This window comes from Entelurus aequoreus, linkage group LG24 (assembly GCF_033978785.1).
Source record: "Entelurus aequoreus isolate RoL-2023_Sb linkage group LG24, RoL_Eaeq_v1.1, whole genome shotgun sequence".
Lineage (NCBI taxonomy): Eukaryota > Metazoa > Chordata > Actinopteri > Syngnathiformes > Syngnathidae > Entelurus > Entelurus aequoreus.
This window is the reverse complement of record NC_084754.1, coordinates 30,384,486-30,399,521: the sequence shown is the minus strand read 5'-3', so window position 1 is coordinate 30,399,521 and position 15,036 is coordinate 30,384,486. Positions and strand designations below refer to the sequence as shown.

General features: G+C 44.4%; 1 protein-coding gene across 8 annotated transcripts in view; it reads left to right on the top strand.

Moving 5' to 3' along the window:
- Positions 1-15,036, top strand: part of tjp1b (tight junction protein 1b) — a 243,042-nt gene that overhangs the window by 56,547 nt on the left and 171,459 nt on the right. The window contains exon 1 of one of the 8 annotated variants that reach the window (XM_062035404.1): positions 13,249-13,704. The exons of the other annotated variants lie outside the window; for them this stretch is intronic. Within the exon in view, the coding sequence (XP_061891388.1) occupies positions 13,553-13,704 (152 nt within the window). The 5' untranslated portion in view covers positions 13,249-13,552. Of the gene's footprint in view, positions 1-13,248; positions 13,705-15,036 lie in introns of those variants that run through there. 8 annotated transcript variants of the gene reach the window in all.

Below are 15,036 nucleotides of genomic sequence, written 5' to 3'. Positions count from 1 at the left end.
AAGATTAATAGTAAATCGTGTCTTTTTGTGTATTTCTCGCCATTTCCGGGTTTACATTAGCTGTCAATTATAGTGAACTGTACAATAATTATGATCACATCCAACCAAACTTGTATGACAATATCAAATACAACTGCTATTCAAATGAGTTTGGTAGTGACGTAGATCCGGATTGTAATCTTTATAACGATATTATCAGTAATTGTGGGTACTACACAGATGAACAATTTAAATATGTGAACGTGGACAGATAATTTACTGTGATACATTTTAATAGCAGAAGTTTGTATGAAAACTATGAAAACATTAGAGAATATCTGAGCCAGTTCAAAAAATGTTGTGTTATTGCCGTTTCAAAGACTTGGCTAGACGAGAACAAGTGTTGTGAAATGAGATTGGAAGGGTATGAATTATTCACTACAAACAGAGTTGGAAACAGGGGAGGAGGACTTTTTGTGAATTGAGATTTAAATTGTACGAAGATTAATAGTAAATCACCTGCTATTGTTGGAGTCTTTAAATGTTTAACTGTAGAAATTGAAGGAAAAAAAATATTAGTTGTCTTCATAGAACGCTTGGATCGTGTTTAGACACATTCAATCAAAAAAACGGATTATTTGTTCAGTAAGTCAAACAAGATCCATATTGTCTGTGGTTATTTTAATATTAATCTTCTGAACCCCTTGGACAGTACCAAAACAACAGATCTTATTACAGGATTGTACAGCAATATTTTAATTCCCCTCATTACAAAACCAACCAGAATAACAATAGACTTAGCCACACTAATAGATAACATTTTCACCACTCAGCCGGAGAATCAAATAACAGCAGGACTACTACTCAACGACATAAGTGATCATCTACTGTACCTGTATTCAGCATTTTCACAATTTCTTTGATAAGAGGCACACGTGGTAGAAAATGAATGGATGGATGGAAGAAAGAAAGAACAAAAGCAGCTCACTATAGATTTGTCAGACACTGAACACCAGAGACCATGGCAGCATTCAAATCTGAGTTATGTGCTCAGGTGGGAGGCTTACACCTCCACAGACCCAGATGAGGCATATGAAACCTTCCTTAACATTTCCTTAAAACTGCAAGACAAGCACTGTCCAAGTACAAACATTACATTAAGGACAGACATTACAGACATTACAATAAGGAGAAACCGTGGATCACAAAGGAAATACTGAAGTCCTGCAAAAAGAAAAAAGATCTATGAGAAGGTGCCGTGATTAGTGTGGCGGCGAACAACTTTTTATTTTTTGTCATCTGTATTAATGCACACATGTTAAAAGTATGATTTCAATTTTAATGAAGTGCATTTATTAGAAAAAAAGAACGAAGGTTATGCAAATGTTAAAAATATCTAATTTATTTCTCTAAAATACACAATAAGGCTATAAAGTGTGTTTCGATTTATAAAATAAACGATAGAGCTACATATGTAACGATAACCGGAATTAATTACTGTAGTAAAACTCCCGACAGTATTGCCGCGTTAAATTAGAGTTATAGAAAAAATGGGAGCACTAGATAATCTCACGGACTGACAGTCACCAGCTCGCAAGCTTAAATTCTAACATTAAAACAGGAGACATTACTGTCTTTCTCCATTAAGAAACAACATACCCCAATCTAAACTTATATAAACACATTACTGTCTGAGCAACTAAACTATTCAATTGTGCACATTGAACCTACAAGCTGCTCTCTTAGTACAGAGTGATCGTTCTCCACTCGGAGGTGTTTTTATGGTGCTTTCAACAGAGTAGGACGCTGCAACGCCTGTCAGAAACAATAGATGATAATAATAGGTTTTATTTAGAGATGTCCGATAATATCGGCCGGCCGATATTATCGGCCGATAAATGCTTTAAAATGTAATATCGGAAATTATCGGTACCGTTTTTTTTTATTATCGGTATCGTTTTTTGTTGTTGTTTTTTTTAATTAAATCAACATAAAAACACAAGATACACTTACAATTAGTGCACCAACCCAAAAAACCTCCCTCCCCCATTTACACTCATTCACACAAAAGGGTTGTTTCCTTCTGTTATTAATATTGTGGTTCCTACATTATATATCAATATATATCAATACAGTCTGCAAGGGATACAGTCCGTAAGCACACATGATTGTGCGTGCTGCTGGTCCACTAATAGTACTAACCTTTAGCAGTTAATTTTACTAATTTTCATTAATTACTAGTTTCTATGTAACTGATTTTATATTGTTTTACTTTCTTTTTTATTCAAGAAAATGTTTTTAATTTATTTATCTTATTTTATTTTATTAATTTAAAAAAAAAAAGGACCTTATCTTCACCATACCTGGTTGTCCAAATTAGGCATAATAATGTGTTAATTCCACAACTGTATATATCAGTATCGGTATCAGTTGATATCGGTATCGGTAATTAAAGAGTTGGACAATATCGGAATATCGGATATCGGCAAAAAGCCATTATCGTACATCCCTAGTTTTATTTGTTACACACTTTTCATTTAGACACATCTTAAAGTGCTACAGTACGAACCAATATTTAAAACAATAAAAGCGAAGTCATTAACTTTTTGAACGCGTTGTGCGCCTAATAAAAAAAAACGGTATATATAATATGTAAATATTACATATGTTATATTTTATATTGCTACTATGGTAAATTTTTAGTCTACTTTATACCTTTTGTTTTCGCCCTCTTTTTGTGCTCTTGTGTGCATTATCCTTTCCATCCTTATCCTTTCCATCCTTTGTAACTGAGCTACTGTGTGGAACAATTTCCCTTGTGGATCAATAAAGTTTGTCCAAGCCTAATGATAGTTTTGGTCACGACAACCGTGATATATGAAATGGCTATAGTTACATTTCTACCACAGCCCGAATATAATTTTGCCAAAAGTCTCCATCCATCCATCCATTTTATACCGCTTGTCCCTTTTGGGGTCGCGGGGGGTGCTGGAGCCTATCTCAGCTGCATTCGGGCGGAAGGCAGGGTACACCCTGGACAAGTCGCCAACTCATCGCAGGGCCAACACAAATAGACAGACAACATTCACACTCACATTCACACACTAGGGCCAGTTTAGTGTTGCCAATCAACCTATCCCCAGGTGCATGTCTTTGGAGGTGGGAGGAAGCCGGAGTACCCGGAGGGAACCCACGCAGTCACGGGGAGAACATGCGAACTCCACACAGAAAGATCCCGAGCCCGGGTTTGAACTCAGGACTACTCAGGACCTTCGTATTGTGAGGCACATTCACATGCCCTGTTCCACCGTGCTGCCCGCCAAATGTCTCACTAATCCTATTTGTGATGTGAGTGTATAAAATACTGTACATACTTGGGTTGTACGGTATACCGGTATTAGTATAATACCGCAATACTAATTAATCATATTCGGTACGATACTGCTTCTGAAAAGTACCGGTCCGCCATCCCCCCGCACCCTCTCGTTGTCACGTCATGTCATTGCTGTTTTACAAGCAGATGCTCATGTTCGGTAGTGCACAATCACGGAGTACTTACAAGCAGACACAGTGTGTAGACAGAAAAGGGAGAACGGACGCATTTTGGCTTAAAAACTAACTATAACGGTGAAGTTGTAACACTGAAACGCCCTCAGGAAAAGGTGCTTTAAGACATGGCTAGCTACCTAGCAGCTAAAGTCCAGCCCCAGTCGGCAGTGTTTTAGCTACTTCTAAATCACTAATCCTCGCCTCCATGGCGACAAATAAAGTACTTTTCTTACAAGTATCATCCCTGCAGGACGAGGAATAGCTGAACATGCTTCACTACACACCGTAGCTCACCGGCGTGACAAAGTAAACAAACGCCATTGGTGGATCTACACCTAACATCCACTGTAATGATACCAAGTACAGGAGCGTATCTAGTCGATACTACTATGATTATATTTTTTGCAGTGACCAGCGGTGAGGTTCATGGCAGGTGAGGCACTGACTTCATCACAGTCGGATGTACAAACATATGAACCCTAAAGAGTATCTTATTCACCATTTGATTGGCAGCAGTTAACGGGTTATGTTTAAAAGCTCATACCAGCATTCTTCCCTGCTTGGCACTCAGCATCAAGGTTGGAATTGGGGGTTAAATCACCAAAAATGATTCCCGGGCGCGGCGCCGCTGCTTCCCACTGCTCCCCTCACCTCCCAGGGGGTGAGCAAGGGGATGGGTCAAATGCTGAGGACACATTTCACCACACCTAGTGTATGTGACAATCATTGGTACTTTAACTTAACTTTAACTTTACACATACAAACTGTAGCACACAAAAAAGCACATTTAATAAAAAAAACGTTATTATGGTCTTACCTTTACTTATAAATGAAGTCCATGCGCCGCTCCTTTAGAACAAAAGCATTGATAACTTGTTTATAGAAGTCTTCCTTATCTTTCTTCAGTTTTAAAAGTCTCTCTGTCTCGATGGAGATCTTCCTTTAATTATTACATCCTGCTTCGATTGAAAGTCCAGTTTAGAAAACTGTTTTATTTTAGATATGTAATCCTCCATGTTAAAAGTTCAGGCGAGAGGAAAAAATAAACGATCGCTGCTAATTGGTGCTGCTGGTTGTCACTTCTTCTGCAGCCGAGTAGTCGCAAGAATCATATCTGGGATCACTACCGCCCTCTACCACCAGGAGGCGGGATTACTGCGAGCCTCACCCAGTGCGTCTTCGTAGCCGTTTTATGATTGCTCAGCACAAGAAATACGTTACACACATACAGTTGTTGACAAAATACACTGTACATTATATACCTCAGCTAACTAAACTATGTAAATGTATAATATAATTCATATAGCAATACGGTCTCACTGCACAGCAGGCCAGCAGTTAGCCGAGTCATTGCGCAATCCATGGCGAGGCTCAACTGGCTGGTGACTCACCGCAAGTCTCTTCTCAGTATTTGAACGGCAAATGTGGAAATTCAGCGATTTTGAATAAAAAGAATCTAAAACTGGTGAAGTTAAATGGAAAATAACTTTATAGTATAATCACTGGATACATATAACAATTTAATTCATTTTTTTTCTTTTCACATTTTTTTTCTTTCCATGGTGGCACGTGAGGCCCCGCCTCACCTGCCTCCCCTGACTGTATGTATGTAGTATATAAGGCTGTGCTTCTGGCTGCAAAGCATTGCACTTTCAAATACAACAATGAGTAGATGAGTGTTATGTGTGTGTATATGTGTAAATAAATGAACACTGAAATTCAAGTGTTTCTTAAGCGGAAGAAGATGGATGGATGGATGGATGGATATATATATATATATACATAATAAAATAAATATATATATAGCTAGAATTCACTGAAAGTCAAGTATTTCTTATATGTATATATATATAGATATAAATATATATCTATTGGGGGTGTGGGAAAAAATCGATTCGAATTCGAATTGCGATTCTCACGTGCGATTCAGAATCGATTCTCATTTTTAAAAAATCGATTTTTATTTTTTAAGATATTTTTGTTATATTTAGTTTTTTTATTAATCAATAGAACAAAACAATACACAGCAATACCATAACAATGCAATCCAATTCCAAAACCAAACCCGACCCAGCAACACTCAGAACTGCAATAAACAGAGCAATTTGTTACGACCTGGTCGCATCGAGGTGCGGTGGTGTTCTCCCAGAGATGCAGACGGGCTCGGACACAGCTTGCAGGTAGGAAAATGATTTATTTTTCACAAATCAGACAGAAAAAACAAAAACGACTAGCATGGGAGCTAGCAAGCAAAATAATCTAGCATGAGAGCTAGCAGGAAGCAAAGTGGTCGTAACTTGTTGCATGAGAACAAACTGGGAAGCCAGGCCGAGTGAGGCCCGGGCAAAGACTAAATAGCCCTCTGATCAGTGCTCGGGCAACAGGTGCGCGTCCCGAACGCTGATCAGAGGCAGGTGAGTAAAATCTGCAGTCATGGCAACAGAAACAAACACGTGACGCTAAAGTGTAAACAAACTGTGATCCGAGCAGCGGATCCTAACAGTACCCCCCCCTAAAAGGACAGATTCCAGATGTCCCTTGAAAACAAAAAAAAAACAACTGGAACCCAAAAAAAAAAGGCAATAGTTCACGAGTCAAGGGCGGGCGGGGGGTGACTTGGTGGTGGGTCGCCAGGCCACGTGTCCCCGAATCCACCGGGGAAGGGTCAGGTGGCGGCGGCGAATGGAACGCCGCTGCCGCTGGCGAGGCGGGCGAGGCGGGCGACCACGGTAAGGCCACATTCGTGGCCGCCGAGAAGGTGGGCGTGAGTGGCGCCAGAATTTCAGCAGCCTCTGAGTCCTCTGAGAGAGCTGCTTGCGCAGCCGGACCACTCGAGGTCGCTGAGACGTCGCTGTCGTGGCAGCCGGAGTCGCTGTCGTGGCAGCCGGAGTCGCTGTCGTGGCAGCAGGAGTCGCTGTCGTGGCAGCAGGAGTCGCTGTCGTGGCAGCAGGAGTCGCTGTCGTGGCAGCAGGAGTCGCTGTCGTGGCAGCCGGAGTCGCTGTCGTGGCAGCCGGAGTCGCTGTCGTGGCAGCCGGAGTCGCTGTCGTGGCAGCCGGAGTCGCTGTCGTGGCAGCCGGAGTCGCTGTCGTGGCAGCCGGAGTCGCTGTCGTCAGCCGGAGTCGCTGTCGTGGCAGCCGGAGTCGCTGTCGTGGCAGCCGGAGTCGCTGTCGTGGCAGCAGGAGTCGCTGTCGTGGCAGCAGGAGTCGCTGTCGTGGCAGCAGGAGTCGCTGTCGTGGCAGCAAGAGTCGCTGTCGTGGCAGCAGGAGTCGCTGTCGTGGCAGCAGGAGTCGCTGTCGTGGCAGCAGGAGTCGCTGTCGTGGCAGCAGGAGTCGCTGTCGTGGCAGCAGGAGTCGCTGTCGTGGCAGCCGGAGTCGCTGTCGTGGCAGCCGGAGTCGCTGTCGTGGCAGCCGGAGTCGCTGTCGTGGGAGCCGGTGCTGGTGCGAGAACCAGTCGTGGTGCAGGTGCTGGTGCGAGAACCAGCCGTGGTGCAGGTGCTGGTGCGAGAACCAGTTGTGGTGCAGGTACTGGTGCGAGAACCAGTCGTGGTGCAGGTACTGGTGCGAGAACCAGTCGTGGTGCAGGTACTGGTGCGAGAACCAGTCGTGGTGCAGGTACTGGTGCGAGAACCAGTCGTGGTGCAGGTACTGGTGCGGGAACCAGCCGTGGTGCAGGTATTGGAACCTGTGGTGGAGCTGGTGCTAGCCTTAGCCTTGGCGCTAGCTTAGGTGCAGGTGGCCTGGCTGGCGGTTGCGGCTTAGCAGGCCGAAAAACCGGTGGTGGCGGCCGGGCAGGAGGTTGTGGCTTAGCACGCCGAAGGACAGGTGGCGGTGGCCGAGCAGGAGGTTGCGGCTTAGCACGCCGTTGTGCCACCCCACTCGCACAGCTCCCAGTACTAGCCCCCCCCTCAAAAAGCGGATCCCAGACGCGCTCCTTGCGGATTGGAACCGTCTTCAAGGGTGGGTGGTGGGAGGTCCGGGGGAGGGCTGAATCCTCTCCTCTAAATTGTCCAAAATGTCTTTTCTTACTCCCCACTTGAGACTGGGTGGGAGCACAGGGGGAAAAAATATGTGCAGTGGGCGGAGCAATAGTCACTGGGGGTGGAGCTAGAAAGTCAGGTGACCGGGACTGACTAGATTTACATTTCACAAAAATGTCCTGATAATGTCTTATCTTAGAATTAAAGTCACTTGAAAATGGCTGGCAGGAAGAATTGACATAATGTCTAAAAAAGTCTTTGTCTATGACGTCATCCAAAATGGACGGGACAACGTCATCAAGCGGCGTGTCATCAGGGGGTGCCGGCGGAATGACGTCATCGCTGCAGTCCCAGTGATTGACAGGCCAGTCATAACAGTCTTCGGTAAGGTAGTTGATGAGATTAACAGACCTTTGAAGAGGTGAATCTTGGGCTGAATGTAGCTTGCTGTGTACCGGTGGAGGAGTCTGTGGGAGTGGCGCGTCTTGGCAGCGAAGTGAAGACCTCTTTGGTGGCTTCCGTCTTCGCTGACGCGTCCGGTGGTGCGGAGGTGTGGCGATGTCCTCGGGCCAAACGGAGTGGATTGGGACCAACTTTCCGTTAGGACCCCATATCAGGTCCTGGCGCTCCGAGGGGGAATAGCGGAGAGTCTCCGCCTCCATTGCTCGCAACACCATCCACGCACCTTCGTCCATCTCCTCCGACGTGCTCGTTGCGGGAGAACTTCTTGCTGGCTTCCTACTGTTACGACCTGGTCGCATCGAGGTGCGGTGGTGTTCTCCCAGAGATGCAGACGGGCTCGGACACAGCTTGCAGGTAGGAAAATGATTTATTTTTCACAAATCAGACAGAAAAAACAAAAACGACTAGCATGGGAGCTAGCAAGCAAAATAATCTAGCATGAGAGCTAGCAGGAAGCAAAGTGGTCGTAACTTGTTGCATGAGAACAAACTGGGAAGCCAGGCCGAGTGAGGCCCGGGCAAAGACTAAATAGCCCTCTGATCAGTGCTCGGGCAACAGGTGCGCGTCCCGAACGCTGATCAGAGGCAGGTGAGTAAAATCTGCAGTCATGGCAACAGAAACAAACACGTGACGCTAAAGTGTAAACAAACTGTGATCCGAGCAGCGGATCCTAACACAATTGAGAGGAGACACAAACACGACACAGAACAAACCAAAAGTAGTGAAACAAAAATGAATATTATCAACAACAGTATCAATATTAGTTACAATTTCAACATAGCATTGATTAAAAATCCCTCATTGACATTATCATTAGACATTTATAAAAAATAAATAAAAATGAACAATAGTGTCACAGTGGCTTACACTTGCATCAAATCTCATAAGCTTGACAACCCAAGTCTGCTCGTTCCATCTCAGGAACCGGGATGCGAACTGAACTCTTAACATCAAATGGTCTGGAACACCACTTGAGAATTGTACCAACCCTGTCTACCTTGGCGTAACCCTGGACCGCACCCTTTCCTTCAAGGAACACATCAAAAACACCAAACTGAAAGTCAGCTCCCGAAACAATATCTTACGGAAACTGACAAATTCCAAATGGGGAGCCACAGCACACACACTAAGATGTACTGCTTTGGCCCTGTGCTATTCCTCAGCGGAGTATGCATGTCCTGTCTGGGAGAGATCAACCCATGCACTGAACAACACCTGCCGCTTGATCACTGGTTGCTTGAAGCCTACCAACCTGAACAACCTACATCTCCTCGCTGGCATTGCCCCTGCAGACGTGAGACGGGAAGTTGCCAGCCGAGTACAGTTCACAAAAGCTACCAGTGAGGAACGCCACCTCCTCTAGGTACGTAAACCCTCAGCCCAACGTCTGAAGTCAAGGAGAAGCTTCCTCAGCAATGTCCAGCCCCTAACAACATCTCGGGAAGAAACCAGACTCCAGCTATGGACACAAAAATTACAGAAAGACCCCCCTCCTATTGACATGGGAATCCCCCCTTCTGAAGACCTGCCCCCCGGGTCAGAAACACCATGGATCCAGTGGAAGACACTAAACTGCCTGAGAACAGGAACAGGGCGATCAAAAGCTGCTATGGGCAGATGGGGCTACAAAACCGGCCCAACCACCTGCGAATGCGAGAAGAGGACCACACGATGCAGCACTGCCTTGTCTGTCCTCTGCTACCCAACCAGTGCAGCTTAAAAGATCTCGCAGAGTTCAATGACAATGCAAAAGACTGTGTAAAGAAATGGGAAACTGTCGTATAACCACATGCTTCAAAGACATGAAAAGAAGAAGAAGAAGCTTGACAACACACTGTGTCCAATATTTTCACAAAGATAAAATAAGTCATATTTTTGGTTAATTTAATAGTTTAAAAAAAAGACATTATTGCAATCAGTTGATAAAACATTGTCCTTTACAATTATAAAGGCTTTTTACAAAAATCTACTACTCTGCTTGCATGTCAGCAGACTGGGGTAGATCCTGCTGAAATCCTATGTATTGAATGAATAGAGAATCCTTTTGAATCGGGGAAAAAATCGTTTTTGAAACGAGAATCGAGTTAAATTAAAAAAAAATTGATTTTGAATCGAATCGTGACCCCAAGAATCGATATTGAATCGAATCGTGGGACACCCAAAGATTCACAGCCCTAAAATCTATATATATATATCAGTGACATGCAGTCACTAGAGGCAGGTGAGGCGGGGCCTCACCTGCCATCATGGAAAGAAAAAAAATGTAAAAAGAAAACAAATTAATTAAATTGTTATATGTGTCCAGTGATTATACTATGAAGTTATTTTCCATTTAACTTCACCAGTTTTAGATTATTTTTATTCAAAATCGCTGAATTTTCACATTTGCCGTTCAAATACTGAGAAGAGACTTGCGGTGATCAGCAGCCAGTTGAGGCACGTCACTCAGTTGTGCCTCAACATGGATTGCAGACTCGGCTAACTGCTGGCCTGCTGTGCAGTGAGACCGTATTGCTATATGAACTATATTATACATTTCAATTGTTTTGTTAGCTGAGGTATATAATGTACAGTGTATTTTGTCAACCACTGTATGTGTGTAAAGTATTTCTTGTGCTGAGCAATCATAAAACTGCTGCGAAGACGCACTGTGTGAGGCTCGCAGTAATCCCGCCTCCTGGTGGTAGAGAATGCACCCCCGGCGTAGAATGTACCCCCTGACGGGAGTGTTATATCAACTAAAGCCCACACTTAAACTTTCCACGTGCAACATTGAATCTATTTAAAAAAGTTATTTAATAAGAAGCCAAAAAGTGCAAAAACAATAATGTTAGTGTTGGAGGAGTTGTGAATGACAGGGCCACAACATTAGGTAAACCTGCAGACTGCAGCACAGATTTCATATTTCATTCATTCACAATTCCTCCAACACGAGCATTATTGTTTTTGCACTTTTTGGCTTCTTATTGAGCTGCTGCATTTTTTGGTTGGGTTGTTTATTTCTTTTGAGTAACTTCTACATTTCTAAAAGGAGAGGAATGTAATAGAGTGATCTATGTTTGTCTGTTGCCATCTCCTGGTTAATGTTGGCTATAGCGTACTGGGGTTACTTTTTGGTTGGCCAACGATTTACATGGTGTTGCGCACCTGACGTCAAGTGTGTTGAGTCTGTTCTGAAGTCTACAGTAAAGAGACGTACTTCATCACCTCGCTTGGTTATTGCCTCCAACCCAATATATTACATAAAGGTAAGACCATAATAACATTTTTTTATTAAATGTGCTTTTTTGTGTGCTACAGTTTGTATGTGTAAAGTTAAAGTTAAGTTAAAGTACCAATGATTGTCACACACACACTAGGTGTGGTGAAATTTGTCCTCTGCATTTGACCCATCCCTTGATCACCCTCTGGGAGGTGAGGGGAGCAGTGGGCAGCAGCGGTGGCCGCGCCCGGGAATCATTTTTGGTGATTTAACCCCCAATTCCAACCCTTGATGCTGAGTGCCAAGCAGGGAAGAATGTTGGTATGAGCTTTTAAACATAACCCGTTAACTGCTGCCAATCAAATGGTGAATAAGATACTCTTTAGGGTTCATATGTTTGTAAATCTGACTGTGATGAAGTCAGTGCCTCACCAGCCATGAACCTCACCGCACGTCACTGACTATATACCGTATTTTCCGCACCATAAGCCGCACCTAAAAACCACAATTTTTCTCAAAAGCAGACAGTGCGGCTAATAACCCGGTGCGCCTTATATATGGATTAATATTCATATTTATTTTCATAAAGTTTAGGTCTCGCAACTACGGTAAACAGCCGCCATCTTTTTTCCCCGTAAAAGAGGAAGCGCTTCTTCTTCTACGGTAAGCAACCGCCCCCATAGAAGAGGAAGCGCTTCTTCTTCTACTGTTAGCAACCGCCAAGGTGAGCCCCCGCCTCCGTAGAAGAAGAAGCGCGCAAATATTACGTTTCATTTCATATTTGTGTTTCTGTAAATGTCCACAAAATGTCTCCTACTAAGAGACACGCGTACAAGGTTCCACTGACTTTTGATATTCATGTGAACCGCACTGTGGATACAACGGGAACACGTACGGTGAATATTCGCACCACAGGGAATGAGAAGTCGTCCTACTGTGGTTCTAGCTTGCCATGCTAACGGCCAGAAACTTCCACCCATGGTGATATTCAAAAGGAAGACCTTGCCAAAAGAGAACTTTCCAGCCGGCGTCATCATAAAAGCTAACTCGAAGGGATGGATGGATGAAGAAAAGATGAGCGAGTGGTTGATAGACGTTTACGCGAAGACACCGGGTGACTTTTTTCAACAGCGTTCCTGTTGATCTATGACTGCATGCGCGTCCACATCATCGATGGTGTCAAAAAACAAGTGAAGCACACCGAAGAAGAAGAATTCGAGGGATTTCTGGATGAGTAATAACTTCAGAAAGTGAGCTTTAAATGTTTATTTTGTGTGTTGTGTGACACTAACGTATGAGCAACGTCGAGTTATTGATGTTGCTATTGCTCTGCACTATTTTGAGTGTTACTATTTGTGTGATTGCACATTTGTACATTACATTTTGGGAGTGAACAGAGTTGTTAGAACGCTGGTTTGTAATATATTATTAAAGTTTGACTGACCTATCTGACTGTTTTGTTGACATTCCCTTTAGCGTAGCGTAGGTGCGGCTAATAGCACGGGGCGGCTAATAGGTAAACAAAGTTTTGAAATATTCCGTTCATTAAACGTGCGGCTAATAACACGGGGCGCCTTATAGTGCGGAAAATACGGTATATATATATATATATATATATATATATATATATATATATATATATATATATATATATATATATATATATATATATATATATATATATATATATATATTTGAAATACTTGACATTTAGTGAATTCTAGTTGTAAATATACTACTCCCCTCTTAACCACGCCCCCGCCCCACCCCCGACCACGCCCCCACCTTCACCCCCCCCCATCTCCTGAATTCGGAGGTCTCAAGGTTGGCAAGTATGCTACCAAGCATCTCCAAACATTAATGCATGCCTCCTCGCCATTCTTCTTCTTCCTCCTCACCCCGCCCTCCCTGGGACTACATGTACACACACAAACACACGCGCACACGCTCCCCCCCACCTCACGCACACACACACACAAACACACGCACACGCACACGCACACACACAGGCATACATACGGATGCTTGGACGCTGCAGCGTTTTTTAAGAGAGTGTTTGCAAGCCTGGAGAGGAGGGAGGAGGCAGGGGGACGCGGACCGTGTCAGGAGCGCGTTAGGAGGAGAGAGAAAAAAAACCCCCACACATTTAGGGGGAAGAAGAAGACAGCGCGGCCGGATGGATGGGCGGTGCGTTTCGGTGTCATTGCAGACATGGGTCGCCGCGGCACGGCACCTTGCCTTGAGCTCCTCGGGGGGTGTTTTCACTCTCAGTTCTCTGGCGCGGCGAACGGCCTTGTGCTGCTGATGCTACCGCTGCTGCTGCGGCTGAGCCCGGGAGACGCAGCCGAGGCGGCGGATGCCAGGGAATAAACGACCCATCATATATGATCACCTGCGCTTTTCTCTGCCTTGGATTTTCCGTAGCGGTGGACGGTACCATGGTGAATTACCAGAAATACATTACTGTGATGCAGCTGGCTCTGGGGGTGACCGCCTCCAACAAAGAACACTGTCTTCCACCCAGGAAGCGAATGTGGTGAGTAGGACTCGGGACGATGAAGATGAAAGATTTTTTTTTTTTTTTTAAAGGTGCATGTCGTCAAATAAGATGACATAATAGTGCATTTGTGTCACTGCAGCCAATCTCTAAGCACCTCACTACAAAGCATGCTGGGTGTATACGCGCGCGTGAGTGTGCGCGCGCCCGTGTGTGTAAGTGCTATCTTACATTCCCAAAGTTGAATGGCTGAGGTCAGGGGCGTCCAAACTTTATCCGCCTAAAACCGTCCTGAAAATTGGGTTTTTATGTTTTTCTTCCATCCATCCATTTTCTACCGATTGTCCCTTTCGGGGTCGCGGGGGGTGCTGGAAGCTATCTCGGCTGCATTCGGGCGGAAGGCGGGGTACACCCTGGACAAGTCACTCCCTCATCGCAGAGCCAACACACATAGACAGACAGCATTCACACTCACATTCACACACTAGGGCAGTGGTTCTTAACCTTGTTGGAGGTACCGAACCTCACCAGTTTCATATGCGCATTCACAGAACCCTTCTTTAGTGAAAAATAAAATGTTTTTTTTTTTCAAATTCAAGAAAAAGTTATATGTTTTTTTAATGGTGCACAAAATGCACCTTGTTCAAATAACAAAACCAACACAGCGCATGAACTCACAACAAATTACACACCTTACACACATTACCATGAATTGATTTACGTGGTCCCCGACTTAAACAAGTTGAAAAATGTAATGGGGTGTTACTATTTAGTGATCAATTGTACGGAATATGTACTACTGTTTCATATAATGTATTCTCTTCCTTTGCTAGTAAAAGTTTCAATCGATCAATCAAACAACCTGCAAATCAGATGGAAAATTAGAGGGAACATTGTTTGGGGGTATCCCTAATACGCTGATAGGGAGAAGTTTTTATTTACACGATAAGTCGTATGTGTCTTTACCTCCGTGCCCCTGAGGCCGTCTCACCGAACCCCTAGGGTTCGATCGAACCCAGGTTAAGAACCACTGCACTAGGGCCAATTTAGTGTTGGCAATCAACCTATCCCCAGGTGCATGTCTTTGAGGTGGGAGGAAGCCGGAGTACCCGGAGGGAACCCACCCAGTAACGGGGAGAACATGCAAACTCCACACAGAAAGATCCCGATCTTATTTTGTAACAATGCGAAATAATTATTTTCCTTTATAAATTGTGCCGTGAGGCAGCACGGTGGAACAGGGGTTAGTGCATGTGCCTCACAATACCAAGGTCCTGAGTTCAATCCCGGGGCTCGGGGTCTTTCTGTGTGGAGTTTGCATGTTCTCCCCGTGACTGCGTGGGTTCCCTCCGGGTACTCCGGCTTCCTCCC